Source organism: Mustela erminea, chromosome 9 (genome assembly GCF_009829155.1).
Source record: "Mustela erminea isolate mMusErm1 chromosome 9, mMusErm1.Pri, whole genome shotgun sequence".
Lineage (NCBI taxonomy): Eukaryota > Metazoa > Chordata > Mammalia > Carnivora > Mustelidae > Mustela > Mustela erminea.
Genome location: NC_045622.1, coordinates 82,958,516 through 82,980,503, shown reverse-complemented (window position 1 = coordinate 82,980,503; position 21,988 = coordinate 82,958,516). Strand labels below are relative to the sequence as shown.

General features: G+C 40.7%; 1 protein-coding gene across 1 annotated transcript in view; it reads left to right on the top strand.

The window, feature by feature from the left end:
* Window positions 1–20,230, top strand: part of DCDC1 (doublecortin domain containing 1) — a 452,779-nt gene extending 432,549 nt beyond the window's left edge. The window contains 4 exon segments of the mRNA XM_032359359.1: window positions 618–768; window positions 3,601–3,710; window positions 15,993–16,042; window positions 17,541–20,230. Coding sequence (XP_032215250.1) covers window positions 618–768; window positions 3,601–3,710; window positions 15,993–16,042; window positions 17,541–17,658 — 429 coding nt within the window. The 3' untranslated portion in view covers window positions 17,659–20,230.
* The last annotated feature ends 1,758 nt before the right edge of the window (window positions 20,231–21,988 follow it).

Genomic DNA, 21,988 nt, shown 5'->3' with positions numbered 1-21,988 from the left:
GGGTCAGTGCTTTTGTCCTTCAGGTTCCTTGCTTTTTGGAACAAACAAACAAAAAAAATTACTTTCTGCTATTCTGACAAGTCTAGATTCTCGAGTCTCAAGATTTTCTCTAGATTCTCAATTCTCTTTCATATTTAGACATTTTTTAAATAGCAAGATGCCTTCTTCCACATGGAAATAGAACTACAAGGAAAAATCCACAAAGAGCACTGAAATTCTTCATTTTTTTTTTTAAAGATTTTATTTATTTATTTGACAGAGAGAGATCACAAGTAGGCAGAGAGGCAGGCAGATAGAGAGAGGAGGAAGCAGGCTCCCCGCTGAGCAGAGAACCCGAAGCGGGACTCGATCCCAGGACCCCGAGACCATGACCCGAGCCGAAGGCAGCGGCCTAACCCACCGAGCCACCCAGGCGCCCGAAATTCTTCATTTTTAAAGCACTTTGGGGAAATTTCATATGCTCTTCTTCCAGTTCCTTCTATACCTCTTTCTAAAAATTCCAAGTAAAATAAATATTCAACCTGGGATAATATTTCCCTTAAAGGATTTGATTATTTAAGGCTTAATTATTGTTGTGACATTTCACATTCCAAAACGTCAGTCCCTTTGTGTTTCAGCTGCTGAGTGACTGCTCTTCTCGTCTTAAAATGGTCCGCCCAGCCACAAGACTGTACACACCTGATGGAGAACCAATTCACTCATGGGACGACATAGAGCGAGACATGGTCATCTGCGTTTCCACAGGACATGGCTTTATAACCCAAAAAGGTATGGGAGACAGTCTCTTCTCCACTGAGTTTTTGAAGAATTAAAATTGTCTTCTCTTTAAAGAGCTTGCTTTCTGAATTTTATATCTCATTGTGATGCTTTTTAATAATTACCTTCTTCCACACTTTTCTACTTGATGTTACTAAAGTTAAATTTATATACTTTTGTGCTGGAAACTCACTGTTGACATTGTTTGCACTCAAGAAATTCAAAGTTCTGTTAGCCTTGAGCCTTATCCAACGGGCTTATTTTCAGAAATTCTAAATGGCCCCATTTGAATGTGTTCCCTTAGCATAAACCCTGAGGAAAGGAGGCTCCGTTGACTTCCTACTTTCAAGTTATTTAAAACTTAATGGTTTATTAATTGCAACTATACAGTTTGCAGATATTTTTAAAAGATTTTTATTTATTTATTTATTTGTGCATGAGCAGGGGGAGGAGGGGCAGACAGAGAGGGACAAGCAGAGTCTAAGCTGAGCAGGGATCCCAAAGGGGGGCTTGATTCCAGGACTCTGAAATCATGACTTTAGCCAAAGTCAGATGCTTAACAGACCGAGCCACCCAGCTGTCCCTGCAGATTTCTTTTTTTAATAATAATAATGTATATGCTCATTTTAGAAGTAATAGAAATGCAAAAGAACATATATTTGTTATTAAACCAACTTTTGTCCTTTATCCTGTTTGCCTGAGGTATTTAAAGCCCCTTTCTGGGGGTAGGTATACATTAATGAATACGTAATTTTTAGGAATTCTGAAGAACATGGTATCACTTTAAAAGAAATCAAAAGATTAGGAAGTGAATCACCTGGGATCCCTAAAAGAACAAATACTAGATTATTTCTTCTTAAAAGTCCCCATAAAATTGTTATTACTGTGTTATATGTAAGGTACAGAAACCTTTAAAACAGCTGCAATCATATCTTTACATTTAGCACAGAACAAAAGTATAGGAATAAAGACTGAAATGTAGGAAGACAAGGACTTACTGGGATGTCTAGCCCTGCTGTCAGGGATGCCACAACTATTCTTCCAGTGCCATCCTACATAAAGGAAGAGGCTCTAATCTTTGTATTCTTTCTAGGCTGTTGTCCTCACCACTCACCATTACCCACCTCCCCAGCTCTTGGTGACCCTCATTATACATAGAGGAACACACCGATTTGGGGGTTCTTATCATTAGTGAGTATTAGTTGACAGTCTTCTGTGTTCCCAAACTATGTAGTCTTATAAAAGAAATATAAGCCAAAGTTCCTTCCCCAAAAGAGTTTTCAGTCTAATTAGGAATATGAACACACTTGAAATATTGCAGTACAATTGAATAGTAAACAAACAAGTGGTGCAGTAGGAAGAACTTTCCCATTTTCTTCATTGTTTATGCTTAATTTTTTATACTCATGGGATGGTCTTCTGTTGCCTGGCCCCTTCCCTCCTGGCCTCATTGTGTTCTTTGGGCCTTTCTGATAAATAAAGCTAACTATGCCTCAGACAACTGGCCAAAAGGATATCCAAAACACAGAGAGAAATGTAGGCCCCCTTGCCAGAAGCAAGCTTGTTACCAAGAAAAACTGAAGGAGAGAGAGAAAACAAGAAATGCCAATGTTACTTTCCCTACCATTTTCTTCCACGTTAGCTTTGTGGTCAAAGGACAAGGCTGTGTAGACAAACGTTTATTTTTACATCTTCAGTTCTGTGACCACATGGATTACTATGATGTGAAAGTCGATTCTTTTCCTCAGAAAGTAGGTTCCCGTGTTACCTTCCTGGTGAAAAGGTTAGCGGTTTTCCCTAGTTGTCTAGTTCTTTTCCATGGGTGATATGTATTCTAGGAAATCTGACTGATAGAAAAGTTTAAGCTGTTCTTTAGAAATTTGCTTCACAGGGCGCCTGGGTGGCTCAGTTGGTTAAAGCCTCTGCCTTTGGCTCAGGTCGTGATCCTGGGGTCCTGGGATCGAGCCCCACATCGGGCTCTCTGCTTGGTGGGGAGCCTGCTTCCTCCTCTCTCTCTGCCTGCCTCTCTGCCTACTTTCTCTCTGTCCAGTAAATAAAATCTTTTTTAAAAAAAGAGAAAAAAAAAAGAAATTTATTTCACTATATGAGTTGCCATTTACTGTTTCTCCTGGAATAATTAAGTTAGAAATAATTATTAAGTAGAAATCTAAATATTCAGGATGTTTTAAAAAAAAGAAGAGAGAAAGGCTACTAGCACACACTTACACACACATGTATTTATGTGTTTATTTACAAATTAATCATTCCACTCAAAATTTTGCTGTGACCTACTGGCTTAACTATGTGGTAGAAAATAAGGCAGCCTGGGAGTTTCAATACTAACCACTCTATAGCTTATTTTATATACTATAGTGTAAAAACATTTAGCATGTGAAAGTCAGTCATCAAAGGATCACACTGGGTTTTTGAAAAATGGATTTGTTTTGGCAAAACAAATCAGATACTGTTAGAATGATTTCTTTCACAGAAACCCCCAACAAAATTAAAAGAGTGCTTTACGCCATTCGTCATCGAATTAGAACACTGTTCACACTACTGTGTTTACCGTCTTTTCACTGGGTTCAACTTCTAGACCACTTCCAGGTTAGCCTCCAATTCAGGCTTTGTACAAAGCCTGGAAGGAAGCCCTCTCCAGAAATGCCATTCTGTAGAAATCCAAAGAATGTTAACACGTATCTGATGTGATAAGCAAGTCAAGTGTGTAATGAGAGAGTCCAGGGGTGGGAGTCAAGGATTTCTGAGGGATCTTTGAGTTTTCATCATGTTGGACTTTTAATTACTTTCTATAAATACATGACATGTCTCTCAAAATAATCTTAACAGAGTTAAAGCAACTGATGGAGGTCAGGGCAAATTATGCCAGAATCCGAAGGCAGCAGGGCCCTGAAGCCACAAACATCGCGGTGTCACAACCTCACAAGCTGCAACTCCCGGTACGTCTACACAGTTAATATCTATGAGAGCCATCGCATTTCGTGCTGTATTTTGCTGGGGTAAACTATGTGTATACAGTCACATGCTTCCTATGGTATGACAATTATTCATCCTTTCTAACTTCGTATAGCATCTTTTAAAAAAAGTTATTACCCTCCACATTTTATACAGAATGGCATTTGATGCCTCAAATATGTTCTTGTAGAGGCAATAAAACTAGATAAAATAATGTCAATAAAATAACTATCTTAGATCTATTTTCTTCCAGATAAAACCAGGAAACTACTATTATTATTAAAAAATAATGTAGCAGAGGCAAGTAATATTTTGTATATATATATTTACACACATACACACACACACAAACATGTATAATTTATATTTGCTTGTTATAAATACATTGTATGTATTTATATATGTAATTTAGTGGAGGCAAGTAGTGTGTGTGTGTGTGTGTGTGTAATTCAATAATAAAATAGACTGTTTGACCACCTAACACTAAATTTGACCTAAACTGACATTTTTCCTAGTTTGGCCACCATATTTTCCAAACCTTCATGTTAAAATCCTTTATTTACTGAATAAAAATGAAATGTGGTAAAAATACCACAAGAATCAATCTTTCCTCCTCCAATTTCCCTTCCGTTTGGCCTGTAGTAGCAATGCAGGACTCTACAGAACATGTTTCTGAAAGCAAAGCTGGGTAATTCCAGACTAAACTCAGCAAGCAAGAGTCATAGACTGTGTCCTCAACACAGAATTTAGAGAAAGGATCTATGCACTGTTAAAAAGAAAAGTCATGTAAGGAGTCAAGGGAACTCCTTAGCAATCTTAGAAAGGAACACTATAGGAAAAGAAGAGAAAAACCCATCTGTTGTTGTTTTTTAAATTTTTAAAAATTAACATATAAGGTATTATTAGACCCATGGGTACAGTTCTGTGAATCATCAGGTTTACACACTTCACAGCACTTACCATAGCACATACCCTCCCCAACGTCCATAAGCCCCCCACCCTCTCCCTACCCACCTCCCCCCAGAACCTGTCTGTTAATTTCTTCCTGCAATGGAGAAGGAATCTGTTGGTGGTGGTGGTGGTGGTGTTTTAAATAGCAGTGACAAAGCAGAGTTTGGTTTCTGATCCTGGTCGAAAATTTCCAGAGAACTGTTCTCTCTCTTCCTCTGAAAGGCGCTCACAGCTCTGTCTGAATATAAATTGCAACCTGGCTAGGTGTGTACAGAAATGGCTCAGCTGACTCACTCCTCAATCCACCACTTTCATGGGATGCAGTAGATCATGTCTACTAAGGGGGGCTCTTGGTAATCGCTGCAAAAGGCCTAGTATTTACTCCCAGTCTGCAAATCAGTAGGGCTGCACGAGTAAATTCCTGCTGCTTCCAACACCACTAAAGGGAGAGCACATTGAGGTGAAATTTCACATGTTACATCCACAGCAGTTTGCCTTTTTGCAGACACTGTTGTACAACGTTAGAGATGGGAAGGCATCCCAGAACGGCCTGTGACACACAGGAGAGAAAGATTGCATATGACCCCCATTTTTCTTTTTCTTTCTTTCTTTCTTTCTTTCTTTCTTTCTTTTTTTCTTTCTTTCTTTCTTTCTTTCTTTTTTTTTTTTTTAGAAGAAAGTCAAAATAAGAAAGGTTAAGGAAGTGCTCCAGGTCAGAAAGCAGGACAACAGGATTCTTACCTGCTGGGCCTCTGCTGAGAACACCTGCATCACAATCTCCATAGACAAAGAACTTCGTTTTTTATTTTTCTTTCTTTCTTTTTTTTTTTTTTTTTTTAATTTTCTCAAATTCCTTGAAAACAAAGACATTTCTCTGGGTGCAAAAGTACCTATCATTTTGCTGCCAAAGAAAAGTTGATTTGCTATGAAAATGGCATAATTTCACCCTGGATCAAATGTGCAAATTCTTGTGAAGTCTTCACTGTTGCATGTGAATACGCCTGAAGCGAAAATTGGCAATATCACACAACGCTCTATCAAGCACCAGGAGACATAAGGCAAAACTCTTAACTGAACTTTTCTATTACTAGTAAATGGGATTTTAGATGTAATATAACAGTCATCAACACATCACATTTTACCAGCGAGGCAGCGACACTTGCTTTGTGGACGACAACTTGCACAGGGTATCTCGGCAGTTCATAGCCGCTTTTAACTTAGACCAAGGACAGCCCTGCTCTTTCCTTATTATTGACCTTCCTCCTTGCTTGGTTACAAGGTGGACTGGGGAGTGCTTTCTCCACCTCAGCAAGGACAATAGGGTAAGACCATTGCAATTCTGTTTAGCCTCTCTAATCTTTTAATAAACCCAGCAATTTCCTTTGGGGACATTTTTATCTAATTTGAATCAGTTTCATATATATGTCACATTTCAATATTTTCCTATCAACTGGAAACCATTTATTATTAAGTACTCAAACAATAGTCCTCAAGCCGTGGCCTTCTCCAGAAATTTATTTCCTACTGGTTCACGAATACCCTTAAGGTGAGCCAGATATTAATCAACAGAGTGCCAGGATCTGTGATTGTCCTCAGGAGGACTTTTCTAAATGTTTCTGCCCCATCTTTAGCTTTTGTTGCCTGATTACGTGTTGGGGTGAAGCTGCATATTTCTAAGCCAGCTGACTAAAAGTAACATGGCCAAAAGTTTGACAGACATTGTGAGATTTACTGAGAGTGTTTGATAAATAAGAAACATTTATCTGGGTACTTATGTCAGTTCTGCAAAACAGGACACATTAGTAATGATTCAAAATGCAAAGGTAGTCTTATTAGAGCAATAACCCTGAATTTCCATTTCTTTCTTGATTGTTCACAATAACTAATTTTTTGTGTGTGTGGATTAAGGAAGCAAAGCAAAAAAAACAACAAAAAGGGAAAAATAAATTTGTTCTCTTTACAAGAGAATCACTTAGAAATTGCGGCTAGTGGCTATTGCTGTGTTTATGAGCTTATCTTTAACAATAGCCCAGGTGTGCTGAGTGTCATTGAGATTTGTGATTCACCAAGGCAGCCGGTTGTTTCTGTTTTTGCTTTTTCTGGCATCATTTGGAAGAGAGCAATCAAAACCCAGAGATCTGTGTTATTCTAGGTCATCACAAATCAGATGCAAATGTCCTCAGTTGAATGGAATTTGGACCCATTGGTGATCCTCAGTTGTTTTTATTAAACCAATGGCTCCAATTCCCTCTTGCTTCTGAACACATCTCAAAGCCTCCTAAGGCTAGGTAAGCAGAAAGAGCAGCAGTTTTGTTTGTTCTCAATGCAGTAAACTAAAATTCTGTATAAATGGCATGGCTCAGGGCTGCTTGGCCATAAGCAGCTGCAAAGAAGATCAATAAAGACCACCACTCAGGTAAGTGCTGATGAAAGTAAATGGTCAGACTGTGTAACAAGGTTGTATGGTGGGTTCCTGCTGTCAGCTACAGTATTTGCCTCATCCTGTGAGTCTGTAATATGAAACTACTATCAGTAGGCTGTCACCCTGTCCCATATGTGCAAATAGAAATATATGAGGGGAGAGGAAATGCTTACGCTCATGGTGTGACTGGGTCGGGGGAGGGAGAAAGAAAGAAGACAAGAAATTTTATTTATATGGCAAGTACAATGGGGATTCTGAGTTGGATATGCTATCTCTCCTTGTCTGCTTGAATTCCTGTCCTGGTTTAAGGGTAGATACAAGGTTCAGTCAACCACTAGATCCATTAGGTCCTGGCTTTTCAGTCCTAGAAGTTTTGAACCTGGGGAAGAATACTGGGAGTTTGGCCAGGTGTGGATTCTCAAGGTGTCACCTCTGTCAGACCAACTGAGGCAGCTGGGCAGTCAGACTCTAAGTGCCACCACCAGCAGCTGTATTTTAGAGGAAATTTCTCAAAGGCATACTCTCCATAAGTAACCCAGCAGACTTGGTTGGACCGGAATGGAAGAGAGGAGGGAATCTTCCAGAGCTTCTAGGGTTGGCACTCCCAAAGTATGAGATCAGATTACATCACTCTTTTCATTTCTACCACTTTGCCCTCTTCCTTCCTTTCTTCTCTCTCCTTGCCTGTGGGTCTTCTCAGTCTTCCACGCTTTTCTCTTCTAAGGGCCTTTAAATTCCCACTTTTATTTTGAAAACAATCCTTCCTGGAGCAATTTGTGGAGCAGCAGGGCTGCTTCCTTAGTATGATTCTCCAAGTTTCACTGGGGAGCTTGATAAAACACAGCCCCAGGCTGATCACAGAGGTTCTTATTCTGTGTGCCTGAGGTGGGTCAGGCAGTCTGCATTTGATAAGCCCCAGGGATGGTGAGCAGTTAGCTAACCACACTTTGAGGAGCTCGGCCAGGAATGTTGTGACCATCAGCTGGGCATGTGCTGAGGACTGTTGGGTCCATGGTCAAAGGAGCGAGACTGATACAAAGTGAAGGTCAAGTAAAGCTTTATTTCGTGCCGAGCATCGAGAATCAAACTGACTGGCCAGGGCCGTCTCTTGCAAAGAGGCGACCCCTCTCTTCTTTACAGACTAGCTTTTAAGGGCAAAGGCCATGTGGTTGGGCCTGGCCATGCACAGGTGACCAATGAGATTGTAACACAGAGAAAGCTACACAGTCCTGCTAGGTCACACATAAGTGACCAATTGAATTACAATTTACCCTATCATAGATATTTGAATTAGCCTATCACCTTGGTCAGAATTGGCGCCCAAAGGGCACCCAAGGGGCGGGGCCCATACTCCTTGGTAGCTAGGGAGACAGTATGCGCCCCCACCGATTTGATACCCCCACCTGGCCTGACCCATCCCTGCATTCGGGCTGTTATCTCTACCTGACCTGACCCACCCTTGTATTTGGGCTTTGTTACCTGGGACTGGTTTCCTGGACTTGCTTTTAAGTAAGTTCCCCAGGCAGTGGGGGGGGGGGGGGGGGGGGGGGGGGGGGGGGTGGGCAAGGTCAGTTTAAGTTTTTATGTATAAACAACAAAATGGCTGTTCAACCAGGGTGGGGCCGCTCTAGCTGAATAGGCCCATACAAGGACCAGTTTCAAGAATACTGGAGTGTGAAGGCAAGGAAGCACTTGCTGCATGTGTGATGGCTTGAGTCCCAACGTCCTCACATTTTCTTATCACTATTTGCTGAAGAAATAATGGAAATGTTCTTGGGTCAGGACCAACCACCCAGACACTGTAACCAGGACCCAGACATTGGAGGCAAAGCAAGCGAGTCTGAGGTAGTGGAGCTTCCCATGTTAATTAAGCTGGCTTCAATGCTGATAACATCTTGCTATTTTAAAGGTCACAGGAATAATGTCTGGACTATGGTGCACATATTGAGGAGCAGAGTAATTTTGAAGGTGGGGAAGAAAAGCAAGCTTCTTGGTATTTTCTTGTACATTTTTATATGTACAAAAAGAGAGTGCTTTAGAACAAGGATGGGAGTTTATTTGCCGAAGGGACCCTTTCCTCACTGAGGGAGCTGCTTGCTGGGGAAGGGGAGGCAGAACCTCTTTATGCTTGCTCTAAGTCTAGTTAACATGGAAGCCTGAGCCACCCACATCCCTGGCAGACTCATCTAAGAGTGTGAAATTCCACAGGATATTATTTCAGTTCAATGACAAGTGCTCTTAGAAAAATTAATTTTTCAAAACAGTTCTCTTGCTCCCTAAATGAAATCCATATAGGCTGGGAGACAGATACCGTAGAAGACAGAAAATACAAAGAAAAATAGTTCTTTGAAGAACTAATTCATATATCTGTCTATCTATCTCCAGGCACTCTCTGCTCTATTCTGTTCTGGGTGCTGGGCATGCAAAGTTGTGTGATTACTTGGATACTTGGCTTAGAACGTTGGATTAAGAGCCATAAGGTTAGGTGGGAGGGGTGGGCATGAAATTGTGGAGGGCCTTATAGATCATGCTAAGGAGTTGGATTTTTCTATTTTAAGTGCAGTGAGAAACCATTAAAGGGAACTAACATGAAAACTGGATTAAGTATTGTGCATTAAATTAAGCTTTCTCAGGTTACTAGTTACAGAACATACTCGGTTTAACTCTAGTGATGGAGATTTTTTGAGAGGATTAAGAAGGAAGTAAGAATGCACAGGGTGATGTGGGAAACAGAGGCAGAAGAAAATCATTAAAATTCCTTACCTACTGACAAGCCCTTGAAACAGACAGAGTGGCTCTCCCCTGGAGACTCAACTGCCCTCACCTTGAGGTTTTGCTAAGGACAATCCTAGCGGGACCGACCCCCTACCCCGACAGGTCCAATCAGGATCCTGTAAGTCTACTTTAATAATTCCTTTAGGAAACTTTATCTCTAAACCTCCAAGATAGTGTCAGAAATCATTCCCAAGCATATGACCCACTGATATACATCTAAAGGGTCTCACGAGAAGATTTTTATTACTGGTAATAAATAACCTTTCTTCCAACAATAGCTAGCCCCTCAAGGTCTTGGAGACCTTGCTTCCAAAATTCCTTAGAGACTTACATCATCCCCAATCCCTTGTCCTCACCCACTGCCGAGTCCATCCCTACTCTGCCTTTAAAAACTCTGACTGTAATCTGGTTCGGGGTCCGAGTTCCTACTCCACTGTGTCAGGTATACTTGGACCCAAGCTTAAGCTTGTTAAATAAACCTTCATGCAATTGCATCGGTGTTGGCTCCTTGGTGGTCTCTCAGACCAGAGACCCTTGTACAACAAGGGAAGCCCAGCAGACAAGCTTCATGGTGGTCTCTGTTCAAGATGCAAGGCCAGTCTTTGTCCACACGGCCACCCAGCAGTCTACTATTCCTGCTCTTAACTTGGTAACTTGGTTGTTTCTTGGTGCTTCTTGCTTCTGCTGTGAACTTTCTACTTCTCCACAGGCTTCTGCTCTACACTAAGATGCTTACTTGTCTGCTCTGCTCATTCGTGGCTTCTGTTTCCTGCCTTCTCTTTATATTTCTTTTGGCTCCAGGGCCACTCTACCATCTGAATTACTTTCTTTGTGTCTTTTAATGGAAGACTGAATGGCCAGAGGTCAGCCATTTACTCATTCCTTTAGATTAGGGTATCAGAGATCACATGATACAAAGCACAGCTGGCCTATTGAAGTGATGGTGTGGGTTGGTTTCCTCAGGAAGCTGTCGACAGGGCTGCCTTTTGGGGGTCTAGGACATTTTTGGTATAGACCATTGTTCTGCCATTGCTATGGTCCTTTTCTCTCTTCACCATGGAGGGATTAACAATGGAATGATCTAGGCAGTCACTATTTCTCTTTAGTCACTGAGAGGCTTGCCCTTGGGTACATCCTCAAAATTGGCCTTGATGGGGAGATCTTTGCTATGTAGGCAAGACAAATTTGAGGTTGGAATCTGTGCCTTTGGTTATGATATCAGGAAGGATACCAGACGGACTCACAGGTTATACTCCTTAATACAACCAACTCCTTCTGGGGAAGCAGATCTTGCAGGGATGTTCTGGCATCTAAAACTCAAGGCACTCTGGCATCCACATGATTTTCCCAAATCAATTCAGAATGCCAACCCTTTATCAGACCTTTTCTTGACTCTTATTTCATGCAGTCATTTTGATAGGCTGAATTCCATTGTGGATTTTGATTTTTTATTACCCTTTCTCCCCCTCCCTCCACTCTGCAAGGTGAACCTGGCCAACAACATTCTCAAGGCTGAAATGTGAGTTCTGCTCAGTGGGCTTGACAGTGGTCTGCTGGGTTTGAGTCGTAAATCCTTGTTATGATCCAGGACACCCACGGAGTAGTATTATCTGTTAGATAATGCCCAGTTCCCATGCAAAAGTTGATTGGGCCACAACTAGATATGGATTTGGAGCTGGGTACTTAAGAGGCTTCTCGGGGAGGAGTCCTCGCCAGCAGTGAGGCACAGGGTAGTGGCTGCATGTAAAAGCATCAGGAGTGTCCTGCACTCCAGGTCCTCGCTCAGGAAATGACTCAATGACAAAGGGCAATTTTCATTGCACCAATTTCCAACTGTTGTTAGGAAGAATAAAAGGGATTCATCTGTAGGATTTTTGAGTCTTTTGAAGTTGTTTACTTACACTATCTTACTGCTGCCACAGCATTGCTCACACGGCTGATCCTGATTTTTTTTAACCAGCCAATGTACAACCCTAGCCTTCTTCCTCTCCAATTTTTTTTTTATCCAAGTCGTAGCCAAGATCACTTTTTGAGAATGAAAATCATACCATGTTGTTCTTGCTTAAAATCTTTCAGCAGTGCCCCACCCCCACCATTGTCATCAAAGTAAAGAGCAAACCCAACACCCTTGGGACTATCGTGTCCACGAGCCCTGCGGTCTCTGTTTTCTCACCCTTTGCTCACAGAGATCTACACCCCCTTCATCCTAGACATTCCCTCAGTAACCCCCCCCCAAATCGTGTGTTCTCTCTCATTTCCACACCTTTGCACCTTTCTTCTCCTTGGGAAATTGTCCTTGACCACTCCCCACGCTCATGTCTGTTAGAAACTTCCATGTGCTCCCTCTGCCCTCTTTGCTTGCCACTTTTCACTGTTGATGTCTTTTTTTTCTCCCACTCGTCTCTAAGCTCTTTGAAAGTAGGCCAGGCTTGTTCACACCTGTATTTCTAGGTGTGAATATTCCTTACTCTATAGCAGGCCTTAATGAATATTTGTTAAGTGAATGTAAGATTTAGGGTAATTGATTGATTAAAAATCTGCTTTTTAATATACACATTGAATCAGAGTTAGACTTTTTGTAGAATTTTCTTCTCTTCACATGCACTGTTTTGAACAAGGTGTTCCCACAGGGTTTATATGTTGAAACCCTGTGCTGCAGTGTGATTAGGAGCAAATGACGTCACGAGGATGGAGCCCTCATGAATGGAATTTGCGCCCTTATAAGCCACTAGAGAGTTTCCTTCATCTGCTCTGCTCTCTGCCCTATGAGGATACAATGAGAAGTCAGTAGTTTGCAACCCAGAAGAGGATTCTCACCAGAACATAACCATGCTGGCATTCTGATCTTAGACATCCCTGTTCCATAAATTTCTGTTGTTTATAAGCCTATGGTACTTCATTGTAGCAACCTGAGCTAAGACACACATTATCACATCAATCCGTAAAATACCACATAAACCTCTTATAAAACAAGTCTTAAGACAATATAGCCTGACTAAATTTCCTTCATCACAAGGAAAACCAGGACAAGGTTGATCATGATCCCTTCTTTTCCAACTGTAACTTTCAAAATGCTCTTGAGGTCTGATGGAGGGTTCTCCCATCAGTACCCAGATGAACCCTTAACTGCTCAGCCGCCTCCTCTGCAGGCAGCCTGCTTGCAAGGGACGATATGTCACCCCCTTTCACAAGTGTGATGATTTGTGGCTGAGAAGGGAGAGCCTGCTCTCTGAACCACATGCCCCCTGGTGCCGGCAGGCTAAGGAAAGATGAATAGCATTATAAGACAGACATCTGAATGTTTCGTATTAAATTAGTCCCACAGAGCGCCTAGAATTCTCATTCCATAAATCATGAAGTAAAGTAAACTCACTCCCAGGTTAGATTGCTGTGACTTTGGCCTGTGGTGTCATAGATAATCTGAGAATAGTTAAACATTTGTCTGAAATAGTAATAATTTCCAGCATATTTACTTAGTGACATAGAAGTGACCCAGACTGACAGAAACAGCATGTAAATGGGAGTCAACCAATTTAGGAGATTTCCAAACAAAGGTCACTGCTCCTCACCTCCTCTGCCTACTCAGAAACTGCCATGGGCTCCTTCAGGAGCTACTAAGTGCCGGGGACTGAGATGAACAACCTTCACTTCCTCCAGAGTACGTACTAAAAAGCACTGATGTACTCCCATCCCTTTACTAAATGGCACTTGCTGCACCATTTTGAAATTGACTTTCACCTTGCCTTGGTCTAAATATTATAAAGCTACGAAGGACCTTGATTCTACTAAAGCCACATTTCTCTACAATGGTAAAGATTATTCTGAGAATATTTTGCATAGCTTTGGCTCTATTCTGGTTCCTCCTTTCCCGGGCTAACATTGTAATTATTGGGCACATAATAGAATGGAAGGAATATTAGACTGTGGCTTGTAAGACCAGTCAGTTCCATGCTAACTGGCCAAGGGCCCATCGAACTACTGCTATCCCTTCTATAAAATAAGGAAAGTAGACTCTTGAATCTTTAAAGTTCCACCCAACTTTAAAAGTCTGATTCTGATTCAGCTGTGAGATACAATTGAGCAACAACAGTTGTGACAGCCAGAATTCCAGCTGACCCCAGGAAGTCTGTCCATATGCTTGGTAAGGCCTTGTTACAGGTATTCACTAGGACCTGAGGATCTTCACCCTCAGAAGCCCTGTCCAGATTTCACCAGAGCAACAGAGGGAGGCTGAGGCACAGCTTAGTGGTGGCCAAGGGCTGGAGGTGTTTCTTTCCAGGGAAGGATCTTTTTATGTGCTGTCAGAGGCCTGAATTGAGTCCTGCCTGTTGCACTATTGAGCAGGTTGTTTTGTATTTGGTATATAGAACAATGAGATCATAAATGTTGAAGAGAAAGGGCACTCATGCTGGTAGAATGTCTACACATGTCAGGTACCATATTGGACTTTTACACTGTTGTCATCTGTTTCATTCCATACATATGACCACCCTTGGAAGTAGATATTTTTTCTACTTCTACTTTTGCATTTTACAAATGAGGAAGGTGAAATATCTTGCCCAAAGATGGGGGGGGGGGATGGATGAAATAGGTGATGGAAATTAAGGAGTGCACTCATTGTGATAAGCATTGGGTAATATATGGAATTGTTGAATCTCTATATTGTACACCCAAAACTAATATAACAATGTATGTTAAGTATATTGGAGTTAAAATTTAAAAAATAATAAAAAATAAATTTTAAAAAAGCCACCAGGCAGAGCTGGGGTTTGAACCTCAAAACCGGTAGGCATTTCAGGTTACTCATATTAGGTTACTGACTCTGAAAGTGAGATTACTGGATGCCTTCAAGAAGTAATGGTTTGGTCACTGCCTGTTTGGAAGATTTCCGTGAACACAACTAAGTTATGCAGAGTCAGCTACACTTGGATGCCCAACCCACAATAGGAGGGGCATTGTCATATGCGTGGGAATGACCTTCACCTACTTTTCAGGACAGAGCAAGACATCTGGGGTCTTCTTTACCCCAGTAGCTGTATTCCCCCCATGTATTAGTTGCTAGGGCTGCTGTAATAAGGTACCACAAACTGGGTGCCTTATAGAACAGAAATTTCTTGTCTCACAGTTCTAGAAGCTAGAAGGCCAACATCAAGTTGGCAGCAGGTTTTGTTCCCTCTCTAGGTTTTGTTCCCTCATTCTAATAGAGTGGTCAGTTCCATGCCTCTGCTCTAGCTTCGAGTAGTTTCCAATCTTTGTTGTTCCTTGGCCTATAGAATCATCACCCCAATCTCTGCCTTCATCTTCGCATGACATGACACCTGTGTGCCTATGTCCAAATCTCCCTCTTTTATAAAGATGCCAGCCATATTGGATTGGGACCACCCTACTCCAGTATGACCTCATCTTAACTAATTACATCTGCAAAGACCCTATTTCCAAACAAGAACACATTCTGAGATACTGAGGGCTAGGACTTTGATATATGAATTTGTAGGTGGGGGGGAGGGGAGGGGACACAATTCAAGCCATAACAGTCTGAAACAAAAGTCCCACCCCTCACCCCACACAAGCACTTCCTCTGAGCTCAAGTGCTCTACCATTAAAGATCACAACATTCTTTCTTGATGGCATGTCTCTCTCCCTTTTATGTCTTTCTTGTTTCTTACTAACACTGAAGTCTGATATTAATGGAAAAACCATTAAAAAAAAAACTATTATCCTATGAGGTAAAGTGAATGCACTCAACTGTAAAAGGAAGACTTATCGATCAATTTCAGTTACACCTTGCTTGTCTGACACTTTGCAGCTAAGGAATGTGTTTTTATTGCCTGGCCAGATAGTTCAGATTTCCGGTCAGTCTTAGTAAAGACCCCTTTTTATAACATTGATAAAATTTTATCACAGAGCTATGAAAACAAAATTAGATTTCATAACTCACATCAGGCCTTGAAGGGAATGCCTCTATAAATTTTACAAACCTTATCAAGTTTTAATGTACCTATTCTGATAAATATTTTTAAGATAGCAACTTCTATTGAACTTCATGTGTGTGTGTGTGTGTATAAATAAGTATATGTATGTACATGTAGACATATATTTCTCTTTTTCTCTCTTATAGGAAAGAAGACTTTCTTCATCTACTTGCAAACCAAAGGCTGTGATAGGAAGGTCAATTATTTAGATTGCCAAAGACTCAAATTTAGGGAAGTCCCCTTCTATAAAAGAAATCTGTGTGGTTCATTTAGAAATTTAATCCTAAAGTTTATTTTTCAAAGTAACTGAATTTTTCACATACTGATTCTGAAGAATTACCAACACAGATAAATCAGCTATAAGATATTTATAAATGAATAAGAAGACATGTCATAGTCAAAGGCAGCATTAGCCATAGAGACTTTATATTTTAATGAGATCTTGTTTACATTGTCTAGTCTTTCCAGTCTATAGAGAGGCCTGTTGGAAAAAGTTGCATATATATTGAACACATGTTTTTTCTCCCCAACTAGGTAGCAAGTGCCTGGAGGGCAGAGACCCTCGTTTTTCATTTACTTGGGCCAGGGCTCTGCCCACAAAGACTCCGTGCTAATGGAGTCCCACTGCAAGAGCAGTGTTATGGGAAAGTGAGGTGAAGCCATCCTCCCCTCTCATGCTAGACCACAAACTGAAATTACGACAGTACAGTGGGGAGAGAGGGTCTGCTTTATAGAACTTCATTTCAGTCAGATGTTCAGGAGCCAAACGAAATCGAGTTATAGTTGGATCGTCCTTTCTGCTTTTCAGAGGCAAGAAACACTTCTCAAAATTGCACAAATGAAATAAATAGGATAGTGTAAACTAGGCATCTTATAGTCTCAAAAACATCTTTTGTGATTATTTATATATTTTGGTTTAAAATGCAAGTTTAAAAAAAAAAAGGTTTTAAGTAAAAAGATTTTAAGTAAGCTCTACACTCAGTGTGGGGCTTGAACTCACAACCCTGAGAGTAAGAGTCACACGCTCTACCAACCGAGCTGGCCAGATGTTCCCCCCAAATCTTAAAATGATGTGAAATTACTTATATCTGAATGGACAACATTTAAAACATCAACAGACTTTTTAAAGGAGTTCTCAAACTGTTTTGGTTCATGTACTATCTCTGAGAACCATTTGAAAAGCCAGAAGCTTACAAAATGCACGTACAAAACAAAGCTTTTTTTTTTTTCTTTCTTACTATTTCATGGAGTTCTCAGACCTACTTGAAAAACATCTGTGAACTTTCACATAAAGAACTTCTGATATAAGGGAAGATATTTCTAATTTCAATATTCTTTAAGGTTTAGGGGACGTTGGATCTATACTTCTCAATGGAAAATTTTAAAATACATGTCAGATGAAGAAGACTCTAACTGTAACTGTGGTAATTTATCTTGTTATACTCAAAAACAATAAACCATGAAGATTTCTTACCATTTTTGAGTATAGTTTTTGCATCTATGAATCTTAAATGGGAAAAGGGAAGGAAATATAAACTTCAGTGTTGTTAATTTGGGGCATTCCTTGGAGAAACCACTTATTACCTGGAAGGAAAAAGCTAATTAAGTCAACATTTCTTAAAATCACAAAGCCATTTTACTTGCTACTCTTAGAGGCAGAAGGGAATACACGCTGTTTCTCTTTTGTCTGTCAGGAGAACAATAGGCATCGCTGACAGGCCTGGCAGCCCTGAGCGGAACCTCCACAGAAGAGCAGTCTCAGACGTCTGGAGTCTGCCTGGAAATCGCGGCTACCCAGCCGCAGAGAAATAGGGTACCTTGGATCAGAACACCCAGCCTGCTCTACTGCTGTACTATGCACATATATAGAAGATGGTGATGTTTCCAAACATGCAGATAACTTTTGGATCATTTCATTCTGAGTCGTGTTATAAATGTACTTCAGTTTAATTTAGTCAAAACTAACTGTACCCTCAGTCAGAAATGAGGTTAAAATGACTTTGAACACTCTTTGAGGTGTTGTTTACAAATGACCTTAAACTGTTACATTTTTATATGAAAAATATATTGGATTATGGTTTAATGCCACTACCTTGGCTAGAGTTCCCAGATTTGAAAAGGTCTAGATTTAGGAGTCCAAGACATGCTGTAAAGCTGCTCTGTCCATTCTCTGCTTTGTTCCCAGAGCCTAGCACAGTGCCTGGAAACCAGTAGGTGCTCATTAAATCTTTGTTCAGTATCAAATGAGGAGCCACATTTCGACTCTGGCTGTGCTTCTTACTACCCATGGGACATATCTATTTTCTCAACAATGACATGAGAATACTAATATTTCCTTCAACCCTCCCCCCCCAGAAGTTGTTTTAGCATCAGATGAGATAAAGCGTAGAAAAACATTTTTCCTTTTTTTTTTTTTTTTCTGAAGAAAGGAATAGTCTTCAAATTAGGCATAGATTTCATGTGGATATAAAAGAAGAAAGTGTACTAAAAGAAGTATCATTGGACTATTGTAGGGGAAAGAATGAGCTCACAGACTTAGAATTCAAAATCAACCATTTTATTTTACAGAATGTTAATGCTGAAATGAAGAGGAGTGTTCGGATGCTAGAAGTGAGAGGTCACCACTCCCTAGGCTTTAATGCATCAAAATTTCAAGTTTCTTTAATTCGTGTGTACAGCTTAAGGCAATTCAGAACTTCTTGTGGCCAGTAGGGGAGGGGTTACATGACATCCTTGTAAATTGGGGAGAAGGGACCTTCTGATCCTCAGTAGAGGAGGGGAAGACAGGTGCTTCAGTTGAAAGTTAGCAAAGTTATTTTAAAGAGGTGCTGAGAACATACTTTTTTTGACTATAGTTTACTTAAGAATTTGAAAAGCAAGGAATACCCCAAATCTAGAGGAAATTGGCATCATTTATTTATGTAACATCTATTAATGGAAGTTCTGTGATACACTAACACCATTTTGGGGACTGGGCCTATGATGCTGAATGAGAAAGAATCTTAGTTCTCATGGACCTTACTGACTTGGGGAAGGTGCACAGTCAATAAAAAAGAGAAACAAAAAATAGGATAACAACCAGTGATAAATGTTTTGAAGGAAAGAACACGGGGTAAAGGGATAGAAAGTAGCTGAACAAATAGATATTCAAATGCATATAGTTGTCAAAACATCTTTGTTGAGTGAATAAGTAAGTGAATGGTGATATAAAAATATTGCTTGCAGAGGATAATAACTGTAATTTGCTACTTTGGGCAGCACTCTTTGAAAGAGTTTGGGGAAGAGAGCAGTAGACTTGGAGGTAGTAGATAAGAATTATCTCTGCTCTCCTCATCAGGCTGTGTGGTCTGGGGAAACTCACCTATTCTTTCTGTGTCTTGAATATAGACTAGAAGATATCATCAAGATATCATCTCATTCAGCAGAAGCCTCTCAACTTTAAGATATGCTGACTTCTGACAGATGCAAAGAGTAAATTTTGAGATGTCTTTCGAAATGTTATTGAGTTTATATTTATGTCTCCTGGGGTCTCAGCAAATTGTCATCCCTGCCACCATCCCCATCTTCGCTACCAAGATTGTCAGGAGGGGAAGTATTGCCCGGTGGGTGGGAACACAGGCACCAGAGGCAGTAAATATTAGCTAGGAAGCTACCCTCTATGTATCAGGCACTATGCTAGCTCATGACATTTATTAACCTGTTTCGTCCTCATGTGTATTATTATCATGTGTATTATTAGCTCCATTTTGCAGATCTGGAAACAGGCACTGATGTTAAATAAACTGCCCATGGTCTCACAGCTGAGGAAGAGCAGAGTGATGCCTGAGGCTAAAAGCATGGGCACTAAACCCCTATACTAACCATTGTCCATTCACTCATTCAAGAAGTGTTTATTTATTGAGCACCTACTATGTACTAAGTATTTGTTTGATCAAGTTTAGTTTGGCATAGGCAGATGACCCTCCTTCGTGTCAAGAGAAAATAAAATGCACAGGAGAGAGAGAGAGAAAAGAAGTGAATACAAAGTATACCCTATCTATTCCTTTGGTTGAACAGAGGAGAAACAACATATTTTTTGCTACCACTCTCTCAGCTTCTGGAATCTCCCCGTCTGCTCTCTGTTTGAACTTGGGCAAATATAAAACTTATATTTTCTTCTGTTCCCTGAGCGTACAGAATCCCAGAGCATTTGGTTTAGATTAAATCCGTTGACCGAGGCATTATAATTCGGCTTCAACACAGATGATCCCGTCACCCAGCGCCTTATCTAACCTAACTGCTTATTACAGTAACAGAGTACACTAGTCTGGGGGCCAGGGGCAGGGCCGGGAGCGGGGGAGAAGGTCACTCAGGTTTAGCAGCCACATGGACACAGCAGGATGGTATCCTTTTAGAATCAAGAGGGGTGGATTCATAAAATTCAATCAGGAGCATGTGTGTGCATTTATACAAGCTTCTTTTTTTTTTTTTTTTTTGCCTGAATCTAAATTATAGAGATTTTAATAGCTCTAGTAATTAGACAAGTATGCAGTCAACCCCATTATGTTCCTGTGTAATATCACACTCCCTAGGGCCCACCTTCCCCGCTTGCTGGGCTCCCTGCATGGGCCCCCTTCCCCCTTATTTTCTACCATAGGGAAGCAGTTTTCTTTTCAAAGAGCTTACTGTTCACATTGTTTTTGTTCCCTGGATCCGGAGGTTGGATTTGCTTTCTCAGGAGTTTCACCCTTGCGTTGCCCAATTGAGTAAAAAAGGTCTGGCGGTTCATTTGCATTCCCCCGCAGTGCCTAGTGCGTGTGCTAGGCTTGCATGGTGGGTTTCATACAGCTGAGCAGAGCCTTCGCACGGTGACGGCAGAGGATGGGCACTTCAAAACTGTTTACGACGGAGTCTGTTTAAAAATCTTGTCATGGTTCAGTTATTGACCTTAAAGAAAGCCAAACAAAATGCCTAGATTCGCAGTCTTAAATCACGGCCTCTGCTAGATTCCCGGTTGCCTTTCATTATTTTCTCTCTCCTGTTTTGTAACTTGCTATTAGCCATAGCAATATTTTACTTCATCAGCCTAGATAATCTCCGTGCAGGTGCTGAGGGCTAAATCTTAGAGTTTTCTTACTGTGCTTCCTCTGGCACTACAAAACAAAAAATCTTTTGATTATTTGAAATTAAGGACAGGATGTGCTGTGTTCCTAAAATAACAGTTTCCCTAATCAAGAGAGAGACTTGTTTCATCTACTACATACACATATTTTCTTAGAGGTTTTCAGAAAGCAGTTTTTATTGTTACTAATTTTTTCTTTCATGAAGATATTCTCAGAAATAGATGTCTGGAATTGAGAATCTTGAGGACACCTTTCCTATTCAATCCTACTCCCCTTTTCCCCCCAAAAGAAAGAAAAATTTAAATTAGCTATTGTTCGTTCACGAAGATCTGACGGTTGTCCCCTGAAAGGAATTCTAGAAGTCTATGAAGTTGGCCTCCAAACTACCTAGAAAAGGAAGAAAAAAGAAAATAGCATAAAATCAAATGTTTAAGTCACTCTTGAAATTGAATTCCTTGTAATTGGCAAACTGATCGTCTTTTTTCTCCCTAGAGTGGGTTTCGGACAGAAACAGTGTCGGGGGCAGCGGCAGGAGACTTGAAAGTCAGAGATGTTTTCTTAAGCCTCCGTCTCAAATCTTTTCTACAGAGACAGATAAAAGGATAACGAGCTGAGGTATTTTTAAAGGATTCTCACAATTTACAACTCAAATAAATCTAGTTTTAAAATTTGGTGTTTTTAGGCTCTAATGACTGCAAATGTTGAACTAAATATTTTGCTTCAACAAGTAAAGACAGAGCGTGTATATGAGCAAATTAGAATGCAAGAAGGCAGCCTCTGCCGTGGCAGTTTCCTCGCGAAGAGAATGGCTAATTCATACACAACATATTCTTGTCACTCCTCTGGAGAAAAGCGGCCCTGGGAGGAGCCCAACCGTTCAGCATTTTGCTTCTGGTCAGGATTGATTCCAGATGTGGGAGGTAAATGCTAGGAAGGGTTTGGAAAATGGAGTGGAAATGAAAAATCCCGCAGGCCATTTGAGTGTTGATGACAGATGAGGTAGGTATTTTCAGGTAACTAATGAACTTGCTGGGAGCTTG